The sequence below is a fragment of the Schistocerca gregaria genome, chromosome X (assembly GCF_023897955.1).
Source record: "Schistocerca gregaria isolate iqSchGreg1 chromosome X, iqSchGreg1.2, whole genome shotgun sequence".
Lineage (NCBI taxonomy): Eukaryota > Metazoa > Arthropoda > Insecta > Orthoptera > Acrididae > Schistocerca > Schistocerca gregaria.
In genome coordinates, this window is record NC_064931.1 from 155,164,573 (window position 1) to 155,187,564 (window position 22,992).

A 22,992-nucleotide genomic window follows, 5' to 3' on the forward strand; every position below is an offset into this window, starting at 1 on the left:
CAGGTGGATCGGCGGCTCCCCCCCTCTGCCCTGGCCTCTGGGTTGGTTGTCATGGACACCTCGGACGTCCCTTCCTCCTGGCCACCAGCGGTTGACCAGCCTGGGTCTTCTCCTACCTGCCGACTGCCTTGGCACCGTCCGGGGCGTTTCCTCCCTTGTGCAAGTTTCAGGGGGGAGGTATGTGATACCAAGCGCCGCGGGTTTCGAATCCGTGCCAGACGCCATTACCACTAGAGTTCTCTCCATCTGTCGCGCCATAACCCGTGGTTGCGCGCGCACTCCTGGCCCGTGTATAATGTGAGGGCACCACGGTGGAGCACATGGTCCCAGTGGCCAATAGCAACGTACTCTATCAGGTATTTAAGCACCTGCTTCTCACTCAGCAGGTAGTCTGATATTCCAATTAGTTTATCGACATCTCGCCTATAGGCAGCGTGTTTACTTGGTTTCCGTGTACGAGTGGACATTGTGGATTCATGAGGTTTCGCTTGTGACCCCATTGCTATTTGCGTGTTGTTGTTCGTTTGGTCTTGCTCAGTCATCCGTTGTTGTTCATGTCCGCCCTTCCTGTTCATTTTGTTTGTTCGCCGGCCGCTCCCGTTTGGTCCTGACGCGCTTTCGTTCTCGGCAACCCCACATCTGGAATGGTTGCAGTTACAACAGACTGTCTGCCATCTATCACAAGTAGTAAGATATTTGCTGATTCTTCTAGCTATATTGTGGTAGTAAACACTTTCTTGAATTTTCTGCATGCATTTCAATGAACTGCAGTGACCAAAGCTTTAATGTGTGTACTTCATGAGTGGTCAGTGTACTGCTCAGGCCAATGAACTTTCCATTTTCCACTATCTGGACTGTATCTGTAGAATAATACACCTTTGTAAACTTGATAATATAGCTGTAGTTTCCCATAAAATTTCTTAACCAAGTAACTTTTAACTAACTTCCAGTGACCATGGTTTTTGTTTCTCCTGAATTGACTGCAAATTCTCCTGATATCTTTCTGATCTTTCACTCCCTTAATATACATAGTTTTGAAATTTCTTTCTTTATTTCCGTTACTGTGTTCATCACCCCCCACCTCCACCGCAGGTGACCTAAACAAAGCATCAACAATAACATTCGCTTTTCGTTTAATGTACTCTAGTGTGTAATCAAACTATTGTAAATAAACTGCTCATCTGGTGATCCTCCTGTGTTATAATTTACATTCTTGAATATAAAATGAGGCTTTGTGATTCATGAATAAACTTTAACTTTATGATCAGTAAATAATTCCTGAATTACTTCACCCCCAAACTATTGCTCCTTTTCTGTGATGATGTGATTCTTGTCATGGTTCTGTAAAGCTGTGGTGTTGGATGCATCTGAATGATGTTCTGTAACCCCATTTACTACTTTTCCTGAAACCAGTGAACACCCAAGCCTGAATTGCTGTGGTTGGTCATTAACAGAATGGCAAAGAAATATGTGGTCTGTGTAGAATTTCACTCTTACAAAGTTGTTCTTTTATCTCATTAAAGGCAATCTGACTCTTCTCACTCCATTCCCATAGAGTATTGTTTTTCAACAGATTGCTTAAGCAAGTGCATTTAAAGCTTGATTTCTGACATACTTTCTATAGAAACGTAAAATACTGAAGCACGATTTTAGCTCCCTTGTTGGCTTAGGAAAATTTTGCAGTGGCTTTAGTTTTCTCATCATCAGGCAAAATTCCCTGCTCTGTTATTTTGTGGCGAAAAAAAAGTTGTTCCATGGCACATTTCCATTTCTCTAACATCAAAGTCATACCTTCTTGTCTCAATTTCTCCCCAATTTCCCTTAAAGTACTCACGGTCCTTCCAGGTCATAGTGGGTAATAGAATTTTATCTACATAAATAATTAATTTGGCTAACAATATCCAACCCCCCTAATAAATCCAGCTGCAGAAACATTCAACTCAAATGGAATCACAAAATACTGAAAACTCTTACTGTTATATAAAAATGCAGTATATTTTATAGAGTCATGTTCTAATTCAGTTTGATGAAAAACAGAAGGCAAAACTAGTCAAGTATTTTACATTCTCAGATTTATCAGTAATTCATCTATGTTTTATGGGATAAATCTCTCTCTCTCTCTCTCTCTCTCTCTCTCTCTCTCTCTCTCTCTCTCTCTCTCCCCCCCCCCCCCTCTCTCCAAGTATGTTTTCAAATGTCTGTGGAGTCCAGAACTAGCCTATTCCCACCATCTCGTGTAGTAATTACCACCAATGTATTATTAGATTGACTACCACTCCTTTCCACTATCCTCCACTTTTGCATTTTCTGTAACTCCCTTTCAGTTGCTTTAGTCTTACCCATGGGTGCACCATAAGGCTAATGAAAAATGGGTCATGAGGTTTCAACTTTAAGTTTACTATGATAATTCTTCACTCTTCCTGGTTTCTCATCAAAAATATGATTATATTCCGATAAACATTTTTGTACTTCCTCTTCTATCTACATCCATACTCCGCAAGCCACCTGACGGTGTGTGGCGTAGGGTATCCTGAGTACCTCTATCGGTTCTCCCTTCTATTCCAGTCTCGTATTGTTCATGGAAAGAAGGATTGTCAGTATGCTTCTGTGTGGGCTCTAACCTCTGATTTTAACCTCATGGTCTCTTCGCGAGATATACATAGGAGGGAGCAATGTATTGCTTGACTCTTCGGTGAAGGTATGTTCTCTAAACTTTAACAAAAGCCCGTACCGAGCTACTGAGCGTCTCTCCTGCAGAGTCTTCCGCTGGAGTTTATCTATCATCTCCGTAATGCTTTCGCGATTACTAAATGATCCTATAACGAAGTGCGCTGCTCTCCGTTGGATCTTCTCTATCTCTTCTATCAACCCTATCTGGTACGGATCCCATACTGTTGAGCAGTATTCAAGCAGTGGGCGAACAAGCGTGCTGTAACCTACTTCCTTTGTTTTCGGATTGCATTTCCTTAGGATTCTTCCAATGCATCTCAGTCTGGCATCTGCTTTTCCGACAATCAACTTAATATGATCATTCCATTTTAAATCACTCCTAATGCGTACTCCCAGATAATTTATGGAATTAACTGCTTCCAGTTGCTGACCTGCTATATTGTAGCTAAATGATAATGGATCTTTCTTTCTATGTATTCGCAGCACATTACACTTGTCTACATTGAGATTCAATTGCCATTCCCTGCACCATGCGTCAATTCGCTGCAGATCCTCCTGCATTTCAGTACAATTTTTCATTGTTGCAACCTCTCGATACACCACAGCATCATCTGCAAAAAGCCTCAGTGAACTTCTGATGTCATCCACCAGGTCATTTATGTATATTGTGAATAGCAACGGTCCTATGACACTCCCCTGCGGCACACCTGAAATCACTCTTACTTCGGAAGACTTGTCTCCGTTGAGAATGACATGCTGTGTTCTGTTATCTAGGAACTCCTCAATCCAATCACACAATTGCTCTGATAGTCTGTATGCTCTTACTTTGTTCATTAAACGACTGTGGGGAACTGTGTCAAACGCTTTGCGGAAGTCAAGAAACACGGCATCTACCTGTGAACCCGTGTCTATGGCCCTCTGAGTCTCGTGGACAAATAGCGCGAGCTGGGTTTCACACGACCGTCTTTTTCGAAACCCATGCTGATTCCTACAGAGTAGATTTCTAGTCTCCAGAAAAGTCATTATACTCGAACATAATACATGTTCCAAAATTCTACAACTGATCGACAATAGAGATATAGGTCTATAGTTCTGCACATCTGTTCGACGTCCGTTCTTGAAAACGGTTATGACCAGTGCCCTTTTCCAATCCTTTGGAACGCTTCGCTGTTCTAGAGACCTACGGTACACCGCTGCAAGAAGGGGGGCAAGTTTCTTCGCGTACTCTGTGTAAAATCGAACTGGTATGCCATCACGTCCAGCGGCCTTTCCTCTTTTGAGCGATTTTAATTGTTTCTCTATCCCTCTGTCGTCTATTTCGATATCTACCATTTTGCCATCTGTGCGACAATCTAGAGAAGGAACTACAGTGCAGTCTTCCTCTGTGAAACAGCTCAATACTCAAAGCATCAGCTTCCCCTATCTTTTTTGATAAAAATTCACTGTAAGAATCACTAGTCATTTGCCCACCACAAAACCCTTCACCTCCCCCATAGTATCCTCTATCATCAAATTTCACTACCCCTGTGACCTGATTGCTGATACTGTTTTATCATAACAGTGCATGTCTCCCGAGAAAGTCCCCTCTTAGAATCAGTGAATGACAATTTCATCTCATTCCAATTAAAACTTGACAGTCCAATTCAATCCCAGTATTAAACTTCCATTCAAATTCTCAATCACTGAACATCCGTACATAAAAGAAACATTATTTAAATACAGTAAAACTTGTATGGTTATCACTTTACTAATGTTCTCAGTGGAACTCTTAATTTTGACCCCAGTTACTGAAAACTCAGCAAAATTCTCCCCCATCTTTTATTCTATCCTGAAGGTTTTTTGATATCCACAAATAAAATTTCCAGTGCCAACTAGGCAATTACCCCTCCAATTATCAGTTTGAACAGACATATATGGACTCCCCTGTACATCACAGTTACAAATGTTTTCATTTTTATACAGCAAATCCTCTTCTCTCTTTGCTGCACTTTCCACAGGCTGTAAGCTTTCCAAAACTACATTGTAATCTAACTGGCTCTTCATTAGATTCAAAATTCAGCCTCCCTCCTCCCCCATTCTGGTTGATATTCTGACAAATTACTTTCAAAACATTGCGCATTTCAGTGCCATTATCAATGTTATCAAAATAATCGTAAGTAACTATCAAAATCTCATTAGTAATCAGCTCACTTTCCTTACTAACATTAGAATAAGTGCACACTATTTCACTGATATTAACTGGTATAATGAGATCGTCATGTACTTCCCTATTCTTCATTAAATCATCAAGACCTACAGTTGTACCCTTAACATCATCATCATCATCATCATCACTATCACTTTCAACATCAATATGAATCTTACCCAAATCATCATCAATAACATCACTATTCGCAGCCCAAGTATAATCATCACCCATCACCATCCATCATTATCACCATCATCATCATCGTAGCTACTGCTCTGTTATTGCTACAAGATTCATTAAATAAGTTTGTCAAGACATCATGGTCAAGATCAATTTCAGCCATCTGTTCCATGTTTACTTCAGCTTTCATTTCCTTTAATAAATCTTCCGAAAATTCCCTACTAAACTCTATCCTATTTACCTTGTGTGAGCTACAGTAATCTCTATGGTGGAACCCCCTCTGAAAATTACCTCTTCCTCTCCTAAAATTAGTTGTCTGATTTTGGTATCTATTTTGTCTTGCCCCAAAACTGACTGGCTACCCAAGAGACACAGTTTTGTTTTCTGATCCATTACTTCTACTTTCAAAATTCCTGTTATCAAACCTTTAGTCATTACCTTTCCTCTGCCTATTCCTTTGCTCAAGACCCCTTTCATTGTCCCTACATCTATCATTCCAATTATTATTTCACCTGTCATTGTCCCTGCACCTGTCATTCCAATTGTGTCCCTCCTATTAATATGCTCATGATAATTGTTCCTGTTACCTCTTCTTATGTTTCTGTCTCCGTGATCATCATTGCCCCTATATTCTCTCTGCCTATCTCTCTGTTCCTCGTTTTTTTTTCTTGCTATATCTAGTTTATCAACATATCTTAAAAATTGTTCAGTAGAGTCAACTGGTCTCATAAACTAACCTCCACTGTACTTTTTGGCAATCATCTTTTTAATACATTCATTTGTTTTATCTCATCTATTGGTTTATTTAAACAGATAAATGTTTTAAGTTGCTATTCCCAAAAATCTTCCATCTGAGTACTACCTTATGGGCATTATAGAATTCTGATCTGATCCTAACTAGGAGTCGTGCAACAACAACAGTGCGTCCCCCTCAAACAATTTCTTTACGAATTTAATTTTTAAGTTGTCTGGCATACTGTTGCTAAAATTATCCCTGTACTGGCAAATACAGTCAAAGGGGTGGAGTTAGTTTTCCCCATGAAAATTCATTATGTTTATACTACTCAAAGTACCACCATTGCTGCTACAAAAATATCTGGTTAAAACATTTTCCTTGATGTCATTTACATTTTCCCTAACATTTGAAATACTCTGATTGAAAAAAATGCAGTACCAAAAAGTAATTAATGTAGAGTAATGAAATTTCAGGAATACATTTGCTACGTAACAGTAACCTATTTAAGTGATTAACATTGCAAAATCATAGGTTAATGTAAATGTGAGATAAGCCATTGCAAATGTTGAACACTGGTACATAAATAACTGGTGTAACCACTAGATTGTTGAATGGAAGCATGCAAATGTGTGTGCATTGTGTTGTACAGGCTCTAGGTGTTAGTTTGTGGGGTGGAGTTCCATGCCTTTTGCACTTGTTCAGTCAATACAGGGATTGTTAATTCTGGTTGTGGATAGTGCTGGAGTTGTCATCTGATGATGTCCCATATTCGCTCCACTGGAGACAGATCTGGTGATAGAGCAAGCCAAGGCAACATGTTGACACTTTGTACAGCATGTTGGGTCACAACAGTGGTATGTGGGCAAGCGTTATTCAGTTGGAAAACACCTCCTGGAATGCTGTTCATGAATGGCAGCAGCCCACAGGTTCTTTCATAAGTGCATGGTGCACACGGGATGCCGAGCTATTGCAGCCCATTCTTCCTACCCTGGCTACATTTCCTTCACTGTGTCCGTCCCTCCCCATCCTTGTTCCTTCACCGCTGCCCACTCCTTCCCCTCTCTCGGTGTTCTGATTTATGTCAGCCTGGCTATCCACCTGGTTCCCTGTATTCCTTGCAATCTTGTACCTCTCACCTGTTCTCTTTCATTATTTTTGGTGTTTTGGTCCCCCCTTGGAGTTTGACCTCTACTTCTAAATTTTCTGTTTTTAGTGTGAGCCATTTGGGACGAACTCCCTTCCTAGCGTCTGTTGTCTGGATTCATCCCCCCCCCCCCCTTCCTTCCCTGCCGTAACCGCCCTCCACCGCACTAGGTCACCACCCCGTGCCGCTAGTCTGTGTGGTGGGGCTGTTATGTACCCATCTCTCTGAGCCCCTGACAACACAGGGACCACACCACTGCAACATGAGCTGTTGCCTCCACATGTACGCCAAGGAGTGGTTGCTTGTCTTCCTTGAGCATTGGAACTCCCTCAAAGACTGCTGCACCAGACAACCCTTGTTGTTTTGGCTGGGTGGCGCCCATGGGGAGAGCCCCTGATCGGTGTGGGTGGTACCAGGGTGGATGCCTGGCACATGAAGTGTATCAAGTTGCAAAAATCTGGTTATTCTCAAACAGCCATCTCTCTGTGTAATAAATGTTCATTAAATGCTGCTTCATATGATCCTGCAGTCTTCCCTTCCCTTCCCTGGCTATGCTCTGGGAAGAGGACAAGGCTCGCTGCCTTGGAATGAAATACTTTCCCTGCTACCTGGTCTGTACTATGATGGCCGGGAACACATTCACTCCCACAAAGCTGTTATTTTTTGTGGAGAATATCGAGGACAAGTTTGGTGAAGTGGAGTGTCTCAGTAAGATACAGTCGGGCTCCCTGTTGACCAGTCCTCCTCGTGCCACCCAGTCTGCCACTCTTTGGGCTTGTGATCATCTTGGTGATGTCATAGCGTCTATTATCTCTCACTAGGTCTAGGGAGTGATTTTTCATTGGGACCTCATCCTGCAAACTGGCGAGGATCTCCAGGCTAATCTGGAGCAGAGTGGCGTTCACTTTGTACCACATGTGCAGGATGGTCACACATACAACCACACCGATACCGACATCTTTATTCTAGCATTTGAGGGAGATACCCTCCCAGAGAAGGTGAAGGTCATGTGTTCCCGATGTGACATAAGGCTGTGTACATCTCACCACCCACGAGGTGCTTTCAGTGCTTGTGTTTTTTGCATATGTTATCCTGCTGTACAGTGAACCCCCTTTGTGGTGGATGTAGGGCACCCACTCCATGAGGGAAGTCCCTGTATTCCACCACCTGAGTGTGTAAGTTGTAGCTTTTCACATGACATGGCCCAAGGACCAGATTCCTTCCACAGCCAGATGATCCAACATTTGGACATTACCCAGAGGCAAAATCTACTCAGGGACTTCAACTGCATTTGGCTCACAGGTGCCTTCCCCTTGCAATTGCAAGACAGCGTAGTTACCCCCATCATTACGCCCAGTAAGAATCCAATGTCTATACTGACCGATTAGCTTTATAATGTTCTTTGTAAACTGCTCAGGAGGATGGTTAGCTGCAGATTATGTTGGGTACTCGAATCTCGGGGCCTTTTATCCACATATAAATGTAGCTTCTGGGAAGGATGATCTGCAACTGGCCATTTACTCAGATTGCAAACAACAATCAGACAGCTTTTACTAACTGCCGATACCTTTTCATGGTCTTCGACTTACATAATGCATATGACAGGGCTTCATGTCATCACATTTTAGTTACCCTCCATGACTGGAGCTTTCACAGCCCCTTTCCAATTCTTATTAGTGAGTTTTTATCCCACCTGCTCTTCCATGTTCGAGTTGGCACCTCACTCAGCACCCCTCAGACCCAGGAGAATGGTATCCCACAGGGTTCTGTGTTAAGTGTCACATTTTTCTTCATCGCCATCAATGGGCTTGTACCTTCTGTTGGGCATCTGGTTACTCTGACAATTTTTGCATCTGGTGCAAATCCCACTTGGTAGCATCTGCTGAACACCAGCTCCAAGGCACCATCTGACAGTCCTCTGTGTGAGCCCTTTCCTGAAGCTTCCAGTTTTCTCCCTCCAAAATGCGGGTTATACACTTTAGTCATAGACGTTCAGTACACCCCGATCCAGAACTTTATTTAGGTGATGTCCTTTTAGGCCTATGTGTTGTAGTGCAATTCCATTTCTTGGACCTTCTTTTTGATATAAAGCTGGTATGGGTGCCCCATATTAGTCACCTGAAGACTATATGTATGCAGAAGCTTAATGCTCTCCACCTCCTGGCTCACACATCTTTACCATGCACTGCTCTGCTTTGTCCAGACTAGATTCTGGTTGTCAGGTTTATGGCTCAGCAGCTCCTTCCACTCTGCAATTACTTGACGCTGTTCATAGTGTGTGTGGCTGTTTGTGCCTTTCACACTAGTACTGTCAACAGCCTCCCCGCAGAAGTGGGGATTTCTCCTTTAAAAATACAGTGGAGCCAACTCCTGTTTGTTTACAAAATCACCATTCAACAAATCCCTGACCATCCCGTGTACCTCGTCCTCCATCCCATGTACCCCGTCCTCTTTGCAAAGAGTGTGTTCTCCCTCCTCAAAGCTGCCCTCGGGTGGGATTGCCGGTTGGAATGTGTCACTTCCATCTGTGCCCAGTGTCTTTCCTCCTGCACCTCCCCTGCCCCCCTCCTCACCCCGTCCCCCTCCCTCTCACTCTTGGATGGTGTCGTGACCACGGATTAGGAGCGACCTATTCCAGGTTCCTAAAGTCTTTGTTATCCCTATGATATACCATAGTCTTATAGGTTCCATTCTTGAGGAGTTCCAGGGTGCTACCATCTTCTACACTGATGATTCTAAAACAATAGATAAGGCGGGGTACGCTTTTATGTCTCTGCCGGCATCATGTAGTGCGTTTACAGCAGAATTGCTAGTCATTAACAGGGCCCTCCATTTTATTACTCAGTCTCTCCTCAGTGTTTTAATAGGTACAGACTCAATGAGCAGTCTGCAGGCTATAGACTGATGCTACTCTCGTCGCCTTTTGGTCTCTGCTATCTATGACCTTCTCTCTGCCCTCAGCTGTGCTGCTTGCTCAGTTGTCTTTCTCTGGGTTCCAGTCATGTGGGCATCCCGGGGAATGAACTTGCTGTCTGTTTGGCTAGAGGGGCAGATACTTATCTCCCATTCCCTTTCATGATTCCAAGTGCAGATATGCAGATTCACGTCAAATAGCTTTTTGCCCAAAAGTGGAATGACATCTGGTGTGCTACTACTGTTAGTAATAAATCCTGCACAGTCAAGGAGACAACTGCAGTTGAAACTGTCCCTTCTGCTCCTCTTGGAAGGAGACCACTGTCTTTTGTCGTCTACTCATCGGTCATACTAGGGCTCGCCCATTGTTTTCTCTCGCGTAACGAGCTACGCTGACAGTGTGGTTGTTGGACCAGGTTCACAGTATCCCATATATTGATGGAATATCCCCTTCTTTTGACCCTTCGTACTAAGTATGTCCTTCCAAATTCCTTGCCCTTAATATTAGCGGACAATTCACAGATGGCCAAACTGGTCCTCACTTTCCTTCATGAAAGGGGTTTTTATTTTCAGTTTATAAGGTTTTGCATTCCTACTGGAGCATAGGCAAGGTGATTGTGGTTGGGGCCCCTCTTCTTGTTTTCTGGATCTGGGACCCATGAAAGCTCCCCTGTACAAAGACCATTCTTTCATCCCTCTGTTTTTCCAGTTTTTAGATTTGACATACCCTTTTATGTCTTCTGCAGTGTGTGTTTTTAGCTTCCTCACTTTAAAGTTTGACTCCCATGACTGTATCTACCCACTCACTGTTAAGTCCCAGAACCCCTGTCAGTCAGTGAATGGCAGCACAAGAGGTTTAATCACCAGACAGATTGATGTACAGATTTGCAGTCGGGGCACATGGGATAACCAAGAGTGCTCCTGCTGCCATATGAAATCACATCCCAGACCATAACTCCAGGTGCAGGTCCAGTGTGTCTAGTGTGCAGACAGGTTGGTTGCAGACTCTCAACTAGCCTCCTTTTAACAAGCACACAGCCATCACTGGCACCAAGGTAGAAGCATCTTTCATCGGAAAACACAACAGGCCTCCATCCTGCCATCCAACAAACTCTCACTTGACACCACTGAAGTTGCAAATGGTGGTGGTTTGGGGTCAGTGGAATGCATGCTACATTTCATCTGGCTCAGAGCTGTCCTTGAAATAACAGATTTGTAATAGTTTGTTGTGGCACTGTGGTGCCAACTAATGCTCAAATTGCTGCTGCAGATGCAGTATGATGTGCCAGAGCCTTGCACCGAACACGATGATCTTGCCTCTTGGTAGTGCCAGTCAGCCATCAGGAGCCTGGTCTTCTTGCAACTGTACATTCTCGTAACCACAGCTGCCAGAAGTAATTTACAGTGGCTACAGCCCTGCCAAGTCTTTCTGAGTATCGCAGAAGGAACATCCAGCTTCTCGTAGCCATATTACACAACCTTGTTCAAACTCAGTCGCATTAAAGGTATTCTTGACTATCATCAACTCACCACTTCATCCTCATTCCAGCACTACTACCCCACTCCTATGCGACTGGCAAAAAATTTGAATAATTAGCATCTTTCAGATTTGGAAACACACCAGCCAACTTTTGTTGATTTGACATAACTCCTTCTTGGTGTTGCAGTTTTCTTCTGTCACTGTATTACTAACGTATGCACCACCATCTTTTACATCTGACAATTCTTTATTAAATATTCTGTTTGATTCACTCAGTTTCAAATTAATACTGTTGCTCTCGTTTTTAATCATAGAGCGTAAGATTTTTAAGCTCCTGTCATTTCTCTCTATGTCGTTGATCAGATTGTTTGCTAAGTTCTCCGTTTTTTTTTCTATAGAACTAATAATGGTTTCAAAGGTACTATGCTGTGTGTTCACATGTGTTTTAAAATCATTTATATCCATTTTTAACCCCTAAGTTATCTCTCTAATTTTCTCTACATGAACTTTTAATCCTCTAACTCTTTTCTGATACATTTTAGGGTTTGATCTTTCCTCTTCAAGTTTTTATCTAAATAATCTATTTTTTTCCATTGTTGATCCAACTTTTTGCTTAATTTTTCGCTGTGTTTTCAGGTTTTTTTCCCAACACAACTGTCTAGCTTCTGATTTTGTTTATCTAATTCCTCCCCTACAAATCTTGCAAGCATATTAAAAATGTTGCTACTATTGCCAACTATTTCCTCATTACTGAAACCTTGGACTGGTGAACAGATACTGTTTGGATCTCTGCCTTATGCTTCCCCTTCTGATTGTATATCACTAGCATTACATTGAACTATCTCCTAATTACCATGTATCAAATTTACCTTCTCCTCCACCTCTTGATTGTCAGCCCTACCGTTGTCGCACATCATGAAAAGATTATACGAAAAAACAAAAACCACACTCCCCAAACAAGAAGTTCTTCACTCAGCCTAGTGAACTGACATTGAAGAAAATATGAAATAATAGTAGATGGTATTCCTCAGTTGTTGCGATGTCCAAACTGATTGTAGCCATTGGTACCCACAGCTCCACAGTTCAGTTTCTTCACCCTCTTAATTTTTTAGTTCCAGATGTTTGCGTCCAATCCAAAATTTTTCTTCTCAAATAAAATCTCAGTCTTGATGTTTGAATCATACACCTGAAACTCACAAGTGACATCAGCACTTTGACCCAAATTAAATCATGATCCCAGCTGCTAGGACCAGATTACAGTGTACCCACCTTGCTTGGGAGATTATAATCTTCGAAAATAAATAAAGTAAGTCTTTATGCATATCAATTGTGAAGCTGGTAGCTGAAATAAAAGTTCTTGACGTTGGACGGGTGTAACACAAATTGTTAAAAAAAGTTGGCATAAACTTATTTTTGTTGCTCCGCTGCAGCTGATTCTTCCTGTAAATTTCTTAAGTGATGACGGGCCAGAGAAGACAATGGTTGTCCAGTAGTGTGAAAGGTCAAAAAATGATTTAGGTGCATGTTCTCAGATTTAGAATATTGTTTATTTCCTGAACTAATGTCACGTCTCACCGTGCAGCTCCAAATCTCACATTGTACTGGCCCCAGCGTGTGATTTCTCATGGGTCTTATATACATTCGCTGACAATTGGAACATTGTTACATATAGTAATTTCGCTAATTACAATCACAGAATTTGTTCAAAATTATATACATGCAGTAAGATACAAGGTCAAATATAAATAGGTCATTTTCATGGAAAAAATAAGTCAAATGATTCAAATAAACAATACTGGTTACATTTTTGTTAATTGCACTGAAACTACATTATCCCAAGTATACCTACCATAACTCTTGCTTCAAATATGAGTACAGTATTGTTTAGTGTAGACAAAATTTCAGTAGCCTAAATAAACACTTTGTTTTCATTCTCATTTAGTTTCGTATTGTGGACTACAGTAATTACAAAGTAATTAGATGTTGTTTTGTTAAACAATAGCACAGCAAGTTGACAGTATGACAAACAGAGTTATTATAGATTTCTGACATTTTATAAAATACAGTATATTTGATGCTTTTTTTGTTATCCAATTGTTTGTAAATGAATAATGCTAATTACAAGTAAATGAATCAACGATACATGTTCCTATCAATAGATGGACATACTATTAGCGAATACTTTGGCATGCAGTTGTTGAAAATCATATTGCTGAGCTCAAAATGTGAAATTGCATATACAGGTCATATCTAATGACTTAGTAGCACTCCAGATTATCTTCATAATCTTATGAAAAATGGGCTGTTACGTTTCAGAACTTAGCATTAACGATGTTTGTTTTCCTTATTGTCTGCAAAGTCTTCTGCATGTTTCGTACTTCTACTCCTGCTCTGACAGCTGTGATTTGTTCACTGTTTGTACACATTCTACATCTGCATATACATATGTACTCCACAAGCCACCACATGGTACGTGATGGAGGGTACCCTGTACCACTGTTAGTCATTTCTTTTCCTGTTCCACTCATAAGGCAGAGCGAAAGTAAAACAGCTGTTTATATGCCTCCGTATGAGCCCTAATTTCTCGTATCTTATCTTCATGATCCTTGCACAAAATGTATGTTGGCAGCAGTAGATTCGTTGTGCAGTCAGTATCTAAATTTTCTTCATTAGTTTTCCTTGAAAATAACATAGCCTTCCCATCAGGGTGTCCCATTTGAGTTCGTGAAGCAGCTCCGTAAAACTAGCATTTTGTTCGAACCTACTGGTAACACATGTAGCAGCCTGCCTCTGAATTGCTTCAATGTCTTCCTTTAATCCAACCTGATGTGGATCCCAAACACTCGAACAGTACTGAAGAATTAGGTCAAGCTAGTGTCCTGTATATGTTCTCCTGTGCAGATGAATCACACTTTCTTAGAATTCTCCCAATAAACTGAAGTCAACCATTCACCTTTCTTATCACAACCCTCATATGCTTGTTAGATATCATTTCACTTTGTTACGGTACACCCAGATATTAAATGACATGACTGTCAAGCAGAACACTACTAATGCTGTATCTGAACATTATGCATTTTTCCCTCTACTCATCAGCATTAACTTACATTTTTTCTGCATTTAGAGCCAGCTGCCATTCATGATACCAACTAGAAATTTTGTATAAGTCATCTTGTATCATCTTAAAGTCACTTATTTTGAACACCTTCCCATACACCACTGCATCATCAACAAAAAATGCAGATTGCTGCCCACCCTGTCTGCCAGACCATTTGTGTATATAGAAAATGATAGAAGTTCTGTCACACTTCCCTGAGGCACTCATTATGATACCATTATCTCTGATCAACCCTCAATGTTGAGGACAGCATACTGAGTTCTAATACTTAAGAAGTCTTGGAGCCTCTCACATATATGGGAACCTATTCCATATGCTCATACCTTTAAGTCTGCATTTGGTACCATGTCAAATGCTTTCCAGAAATCTTGGAATATGGAATCTGCCTGTTACCCTTCCTCCAGAGTTCACAGTATTCCATGTGAGAAAAGAGCAAGCTGAGTTTCACAAGAGCCATGATTTTTAAAAAATTATGATTCATGAACAGAAGCTTTTTTATCTCTAGGAAATTTATTATATTCACACTCAGAATATGTTCTAAAATTCTGCAGCTAACAGATGTTAAAGATATTGGTCTGTAATTTTGCAGGTGTGTTCTTTTTCCCTTCTTATATACAGGAGTCACTTTCGCTTTTTTTAGTCACTTAGGACTTTGCGCTTGTTGAGAGAGTCCCGATAAATGCAAGCTATGAGGCTAGTGCCATAGAAGACTCGTTGTAAAACCGATATGGATTCCATCCAGACCTGGCAACTTGCTTGTTTCCAATTCTTTCAGTTGCTTCTCTATGCCAGGGTTGCTTATTACTACCTTCCTACCACCTGCAAGTTCCCAGCTACCTCAATTCCCAATGACTGCCTTTGCACACACTGTCTCCTTCCTCACTTTTTCCAGCTTTGCCCAAACGGCACAGCTCTTCCTTTCCTGCCTCTATCAAGCTATTCCAACTGTGTATCTTGCAACTCTGAAGAAAGGCCTCTGTGATTATCCTGAAATGTGTTATATTTATCCAATAATAGAAAATTATGAGCACTTAACTTCTTTACAGGCACAAGGTCAGTAATGTCAGCTGTACATATTGTAAAGTAAATGCTAGGCCCAAGTGGCCTTCTAACATAATTCCAAAGAATATGAGATATTTTCTAAAACTCATAAATCTTCACTTACGTGGCTAGAAAATGAGACTAGCGCAGGTATTCACTACAAGCAGTATATGTAAAAATGTGTAAGAATGTACAGAGCTTGTTTTTAGTGCATGTTCAATATGCTGGCCATAAGTAAACAAATGTCAGACCTAGATAGGATCCATCAAAACTTCAGTATAGAACTAAACCTTCAATATTATATTTTAAGGTGTATTTTAAAAACAACCTCACATGCTGTTAAGAAGTGCTTTAATTTTCACTGCTGGTTACATTCATTGAACATCTTATGATCACATGTGTCGAGAACATTTTATTCGATGAACATAACCAGTAGTAAATATTAAAGTATTTCTTACAAGCAGCCGAGGTGGTGTTTATATACAGGGTGTTACAAAAAGGTACGGCCAAACTTTCAGGAAACATTCCTCCCACACAAAGAAAGAAAATATGTTATGTGGACATGTGTCCGGCAACGCTTACTTTCCATGTTAGAACTCATTTTATTACTTCTCTTCAAATCACATTAATCATGGAATGGAAAGACACAGCAACAGAACGTACCAGCGTGATTTCAAACACTTTGTTACAGGAAATGTTCAAAATGTCCTCCGTTAGCGAGGATACATGCATCCACCCTCCGTCGCATGGAATCCCTGATGCAGCCCTGGAGAATGGTGTATTGTATCACAGCCGTCCACAATATGAGCACGAAGAGTCTCTACATTTGGTACCGGAGTTGCATAGACAAGAGCTTTCAAGTGCCCCATAAATGAAAGTCAAGAGGGTTGAAGTCAGGAGAGCGTGGAGGCCATGGAATTGGTCCGCCTCTACCAATCCATCGGTCACCGAATCTGTTGTTGAGAAGAGTACGAACACTTCGACTGAAATGTGCAGGAGCTCCATCGTGCATGAACCACATGTTGTGTCGTACTTGTAAAGGCACATGTTCTAGCAGCACAGGTAGACTATCCCAATATGAAATCATGATAACGTGCTCCGTTGAGCTATAGGTGGAAGAACGAAACTAAAATGAGCTCTGACATGGAAATAAAGGGTTTCCGGACACATGTCCACATAAATTCTTTTCTTTATTTGTGTGTGAGGAATGTTTCCTGAAAGTTTGGCCGTACCTTTTTGTAACACCCTGTATAAACCTTAAAGTACTAACAGCATTGTGGCAGCACAGTGTAGGAGACATATGAAATAATTCAATATCATAAGTACTACATGAAGTAAAGTAAGTGTCTAAGGCTACAGTGTAAAGCAGGTAGATATTTATGAATGCTAATGTTTCCAAATTCTCAATGCATGTTAGCAACAGACATAATAAAGATGTAAATATATTGTGAAACTTCTGTTTGTATGCCTAGTTGGGTGAAAAATTGTCTGACAGAGGCTTGAAATTTAGTCTACACATTTTCCATAATGTATATTTTTGTGTAATGAATACCTAGCCCTAGTGTAGAGTTTCTGCAGAAGTTAATATATGATGGTAACAGCTGGAAGTATGGAAAGTAAACAGAATCTTAAAATTTAAATTTCACATATTCTGTTTTTGCATTTTGTCCTTTCTTCATATTCTGCTGTTATTGTTCAACTTAATCTTGCAATGTATCAATTTCTGTATTTAAAGTTAAGTGATAATCAATTTACAGAGAACCAATGATTAATTTTATGAAAAATTTCTTTTGTGCTTTTTTCTGTCAATGTTTCTCCATTAAACTTAAATGTAATACTTATATTGTCAGCAGTCAGATTTACTTCTGCTTTTTCAATATAATAACTACAGAAATGGTATCTTAATGTGCAGGTGGTAATTTTGATTTGTTTTATTTGCAGAATTTTGGGGAAGGAAGGCATATTTGATCAGTTCAGGAGGATACAGTATTATGAAAAACCATACCAAGTAAGTTTTTATACCAGTATTTTTTATTACACTTCACTCATAAAGGCCACAATACTGAGTAGACCTTGTTTGTAACTGCTGAACATGTATTACGTGTCAGCCATTGTAAATACAGTAGAATGCAAAATGCACATATGACCAGTAAGTTTTAAATCATTTGAGTGGTACTTTTTTAATATTTAACACATGTTCTTAACTATATTAATTCTGTTACCCTTGCAAGACATATTTGTGTTTACTGATAATATGTTGTGCACATCTTTTGGTAGCAGCCTATGCCATATTTTACATGGAGCAGGTGCAGAAGGAAAGAAAATTAAACCCTCATGTTCAGTAGAGGTGATTACAAATACAACAGACCTTGTGAGTGTACAAATGAGGCAAAGAAAGTTGGTACAACCTTTTACATGGATTATCCCAGCTTGTGCCTTAAGTGTTTCTTTTAGAAAACTTAAATCAATGTTAGTATTTAGGGAAATTTTTCCAACCGTGGCCGCATTAGGGCGTTGCAATTAATCAAGGATGTGAATTGAAAACCTGCGCCTGGTTGGAACTCGAACGTGGACGCTTTACTTCTCTTTGCCTCAACCGCATTTGCAATATGAACATGTAGTCCGGCCGACCCAAATTCCCAACTCAGATACACCATTGTGGCATGCAAAAACAAAAGTTCCCCCCCCTCCCCCCCCCCCCCCCCCCACACACACACACATGCACGTGTGCGTAATAAATCAGTATGATCAAACAGAAATTTGAATCCTCATTCTTCACACAAAAATTCACAATGCATGTGTTAAGTATGCAATGCGTGTATATGGACAGCCAAAAAAATCATAATCCTGCTTCCCAATCACAACATATTCCTACTTCTACCAGGCAAATGAGGATTTTGGCAGGGAAAACAACATGTAGCTGCTCCTGAAGCTGCAGGCACAATGAGTTTGAAACATCTTTCCAACAAGTTTCCAGCTATACCATGTGGCTGATGTTTACAATGTAGTACAAATCAAAGAAAATAATGTTTCTAGCCAGCAGCCATATATTGTGGTTGCACAGCACTAACTTATATTTATATCCTGAACTGTGATTTCATGTACAGGTATTGTCACTGCTTCATAAACAGTGTGATAATGCAGTGGATGAGGCAGAAAATTGTGAAATTTCAATATTGTGTAAGTCAAAGGCTTGCTTATGGAATGTAAGAATCAGACTACAAAAATGACAACACCAGACGCAACTCACTGCAGAAAATTGCTGCTGCTTTTTGAACACCAGTAGCAACTGCATACAGAAAAGTATCACTCAGTAATGTAGTAGAAGATAGATTGCTACTTATCATAAAGATGACAATTTAAGTTACAGACTAGTACAGTTAAGACACTTTCTTAAAGGTTTTGGATACAGCCTTCATCAGCAAAAGAGAAACGCACACAATTCATACACACAAGTGAGCACATCTCATGCACACATGAGCATCAACTCTGGAAGCTTGGGCTGAAATGCAACTATCACGTGGGATGCAAGCAGCAATCTGGAGGGGTGGAGAATGGATAGTAGTGCATGGGTGCCAGGAGAGATGATCACTGTCTGGTGGAGAGTGCAGGGACTAGAATGTCAAGAGGCGTAGTGTCAGGAGCTTATGGGGCAGGGAGGTGGGGTAAAAAGCAATGGAAAAGGAGAGGAGCAGGGAAAGATGAGCAGCTGCGGTTGCAGAGGGCAGCAAACAAAAAGGGTAGGAGATGAGAATTGGAGGAGATGATGGGACAGATGGGGTGGAAACTGTTGGGTGGAGGGTGTGGGGACAGAATGTTACCATAGGTCTGGGATAATCAACCTACGGTAACATACTGTCTCTACACGCTCCAACCAACAGTTTCCACCCCCTCTGTCCTATCATCTCCCATCCTCTTTGTTTGCTGCCCTCTGCCAACACACCTGCCAATCCTTCCTTGTTCATCTCCTTTTCCACTCCTTTTTTCCCACCTCTCTGTTCCACAACCTCCTGCCTCTTGGCATTCTAGTTTCTGCACACTCCACCAGACAGCGTTCGTCACTCGTCCCGTGTATACATTACTATCCCTTTCCCTTCCCCTCCAGACTGCAGCTTGCATCCCATGTGTTAGTTGCATTCTGGCTTGAGCTTCTGGAGTTAGCTGTTATGTGTGCATGAGGTGTGCTTGCTTGTGTTTACGAATCGCTTGTGTTTCTTTTTTGCTGATGAAGGCTGTGATCGAAAGCTTTATGTCTGTCTGCAACTCAACATGTCCTATTTACAATTAGAAGCACGCTATCTTTTAGTGCATTGCTGATATTCCTACCTGGAGTTTCCTTCGTAAAATGTCACTTACTTGTTGTACAGTACCAAAGGGAGAAGTGAAAGATGGAAGACAGTGAGAGAGACTGGGCAGGGCGCAGGCAATGCACGACTCAGTATGAGCTGCCATGGGTTGAATATAAGTTCTTGGGATGTCTTGATGTTCATGAACCCAAAGAAACAATATACACTGTGGACAAAGAGGTACACAAATTCATGCTTGCCTGTCTTTATTTGTATTTTATACTGTACTGCAACATTTTCATGTGGGCTTAAAAAGTAATTTGCAAATTCATTATGGATTTATTTATTTGAGTTAGAAGCTCTCCATTGTATGTTCTGTGGTGCAATAATAAGAGATGAGTGTCATCTCATTTCTTGTGTACCTTGATTCTGCAAGTTATAACAATCGAACCTTCCTTGTGGGATATGTTGGTTTGGTTCATCTGCAATTCACCTTAAAAAATTATGGAGACACACGCTGCACAGGTGCCACTTCATGACTTCTTGGGTTGCAGCAACATTGATTCAGCAGAGACAAAAAGTGTAGGAATAATATAGAATGTGTTTCATACAACCATTGTTGCCTTAGAAAATTGGTAACTGAAATTTCCTTGATTTCAACCTTGAACATGCCTTCCTGCATATGGGTTCATAATGTGTTCTTATAATGGAAAAGCGTAGTCTGCCAGGAAAACATAGGGAAATACCATGTTGTTACACTTTTTTTTATATAAATTAGTGTACTTATGGACACATTCTCGAATAAACTTCTGCCCGTAATTCATCCGTGGCAACCAGTACTTACATTCAAAGAGTTGTAACAGGCATTGTGCCACTCCACAGCACAATGCTAAATGGCCCTTTGTAACTGTAAAAGTCACTCCTACTAACAATAAGACAATCCAGGACTATGTTTCCCATCAATTGCTCCCGTGTATTGGAGGAAATAAAGTACCCATGCAAACATGTGCCATTTCTGCCAGTCATTTTCAGTTACCAGAAGCTGAAATAAAAACATTTGATTTCAGAATTTGGAAGAATTTAAGATAGGAGGCGATGAAGTAGAGGGCATTGCTGGCCCAGTTACTGCAGTGTTCCCTTCTTAGAAAGACAAATATATGGATATGAAGCAAGATAGCTCAAAGACAATTCTCAGATTCCAAGACGTGTTGCAGAAGCAGGAGAACAGAGAAGCAAATGAGTGGAGTGCATAAGCATAATATGTATTATGAAAGTTGAGAGAACTGCCAGCATTGTAGAGGACAATAACAAAGGACAAATTAAAGGTATTACATCTGGCAGAGATTTGATCCAGGTTTTTTTTTGCAATAAACTTGATACAAATATATTCAACTTCAGTTGATTTGATGTATCTACATACGTACCCTGCAAGCCATTGTATGGTATATGGCAATGTTGACCTTGTACCCCTATGAGTCATTTCCTTTTGTGTTCCACTTATAAGTGAAGCAAGAGGAAATCGGCTGTCTATATGCCCCCATATAAGCTCTAATTTCTCATGTCTGTATGGCCATTATGTGAAATGTACTTTGGCTGAGGTGGATGCATTCCACAGTTATAAGCAAATTACTGTCCTCTACATTTTCTGAACAATATTTCATGAAAAGAACATCACCTTCCCTCCAGGGATTCCCATTTGAGTTCAGGATGCGTTGCAGCCATCTGTTTGCACAAAATGACAGGATTGGGAGTGGCATTTTAGTTCCTAAAGATAAAGTTCTTGAACACTGACTAGTTGGTATGATGAATAAGCAGAAGTTGACAATAATATTCTCTGATACCTACAAAATAAAGATGGATAAAATGGGTTTTGTATAGATACAACTGTTGTTAAAATTACATTTAGAGCCTCTTATGAAGCTAATTCTGTTAACAGTGGAACAAGGTTGTACTGTAAAGTTTTCTTATCCTATGTTCATTACATAATGAAACCAGACATTTATTTTAAAATTTAAGGTTAGTTTTGTAACTTAGTACAAGTGTTCACATAAACTAGGTAAATGATAATTAGTGTAGGCTGTAAATGTAACCTCATTTAGTCATCATTCCCCATCCTCAATTATCATGCATTATCAATTCTTTTCTCAGCCACATCAATAGATACTAATTTCACCCTTCTAAAATTTTCAGGTGAGAAGAAGAGTTAACTACGAAAGGTGTAAGGCAATTTATAATGAAGATATGAGTCGCAAGATACAATTCGTTATGAGAAAAAATCGTACGGAACCCTTTCCGGGATGTTATTAATGTAGGCCTTGCAATATCTTGTTTTCAGTAGTGTCAGCTGCTTTGTTGGTAATGTTTCTCATAAAGTTGGTTTATTTCTTTAGCAGTTGTTGAAGAAATGTTTGCCAGGGAACTGTGGAAAAAATCTGCAAGTTTTGTGAATGAAATAATTTATTAATCAGTTTCATTGGTTTCTTGTATGGGTAAATTACGTTAATAAGTTGACCATTGTAACGAAGTTGCTAGTCTTACATTTTTTAAGTGCTATTTGGTCACTGGAAACTAAAATAATACAAAAAAAATCTGAATTTTTGGAAAAAGAGTGTGTATTCAACAGATGGAAATCAGTGGAGCATGTGTCGATATTTCAGTCATCTGCAAAGACTGCTAGTGGATTTTTTCCCCTAAGCCTGTCTGTAATTAAAGATGTTTTGAAAAATGCATCTAGTGTACCTTACCCATTTTTCTATACATGTGTGAGATAATATTAAAAATTTGTTACAAAGAATGATTTAATAATAAATATTTGGGAAATTACACATGTCTTATTGTGTGAACTACCCTGGGGACTTACAAAAATTATGGAATGGTAAAACCTGATACTTTAATATTTCTGAGATACTCTTTATAGACGTTGTGTTATATAAACAAACATTATCACAAAACCTCGCATCCGACTTAATGTTCGTGTTATAGTTCTCCCTTTATATTTCAGAGAGAGAATTTTAATAGATGAGGGGTATCAGACAGATCAAAGTCAGAAAGTGAGAGATCCGCACTGTAAGGTGGATGAGAAAGAACAGTCCAATGAAGTTTTGTGAGCTGCTTTTGGGTGTGCAGACTTGTGTGAGGCCTTGCATTGTCATGGTAAAGGAGAAGTTCGTTTGCATTTTTGTGGCGACAAGCACAATTCAGTTGTTTCTTCAATTTCCTGAGGACAGCTGTATACA

The 22,992-nt window shown here is 40.3% G+C and overlaps 1 protein-coding gene across 1 annotated transcript in view; it reads left to right on the plus strand.

Moving 5' to 3' along the window:
- LOC126298274 (28S ribosomal protein S21, mitochondrial) overlaps positions 1–22,579 on the plus strand; it is a 50,929-nt gene extending 28,350 nt beyond the window's left edge. The window contains exons 2-3 of the mRNA XM_049989573.1: positions 17,412–17,478; positions 21,947–22,579. Of these exons, the coding sequence (XP_049845530.1) occupies positions 17,412–17,478; positions 21,947–22,063 (184 nt within the window). The 3' untranslated portion in view covers positions 22,064–22,579. The remainder of the gene's footprint in view (positions 1–17,411; positions 17,479–21,946) is intronic.
- Positions 22,580–22,992: the final 413 nt, after the last annotated feature.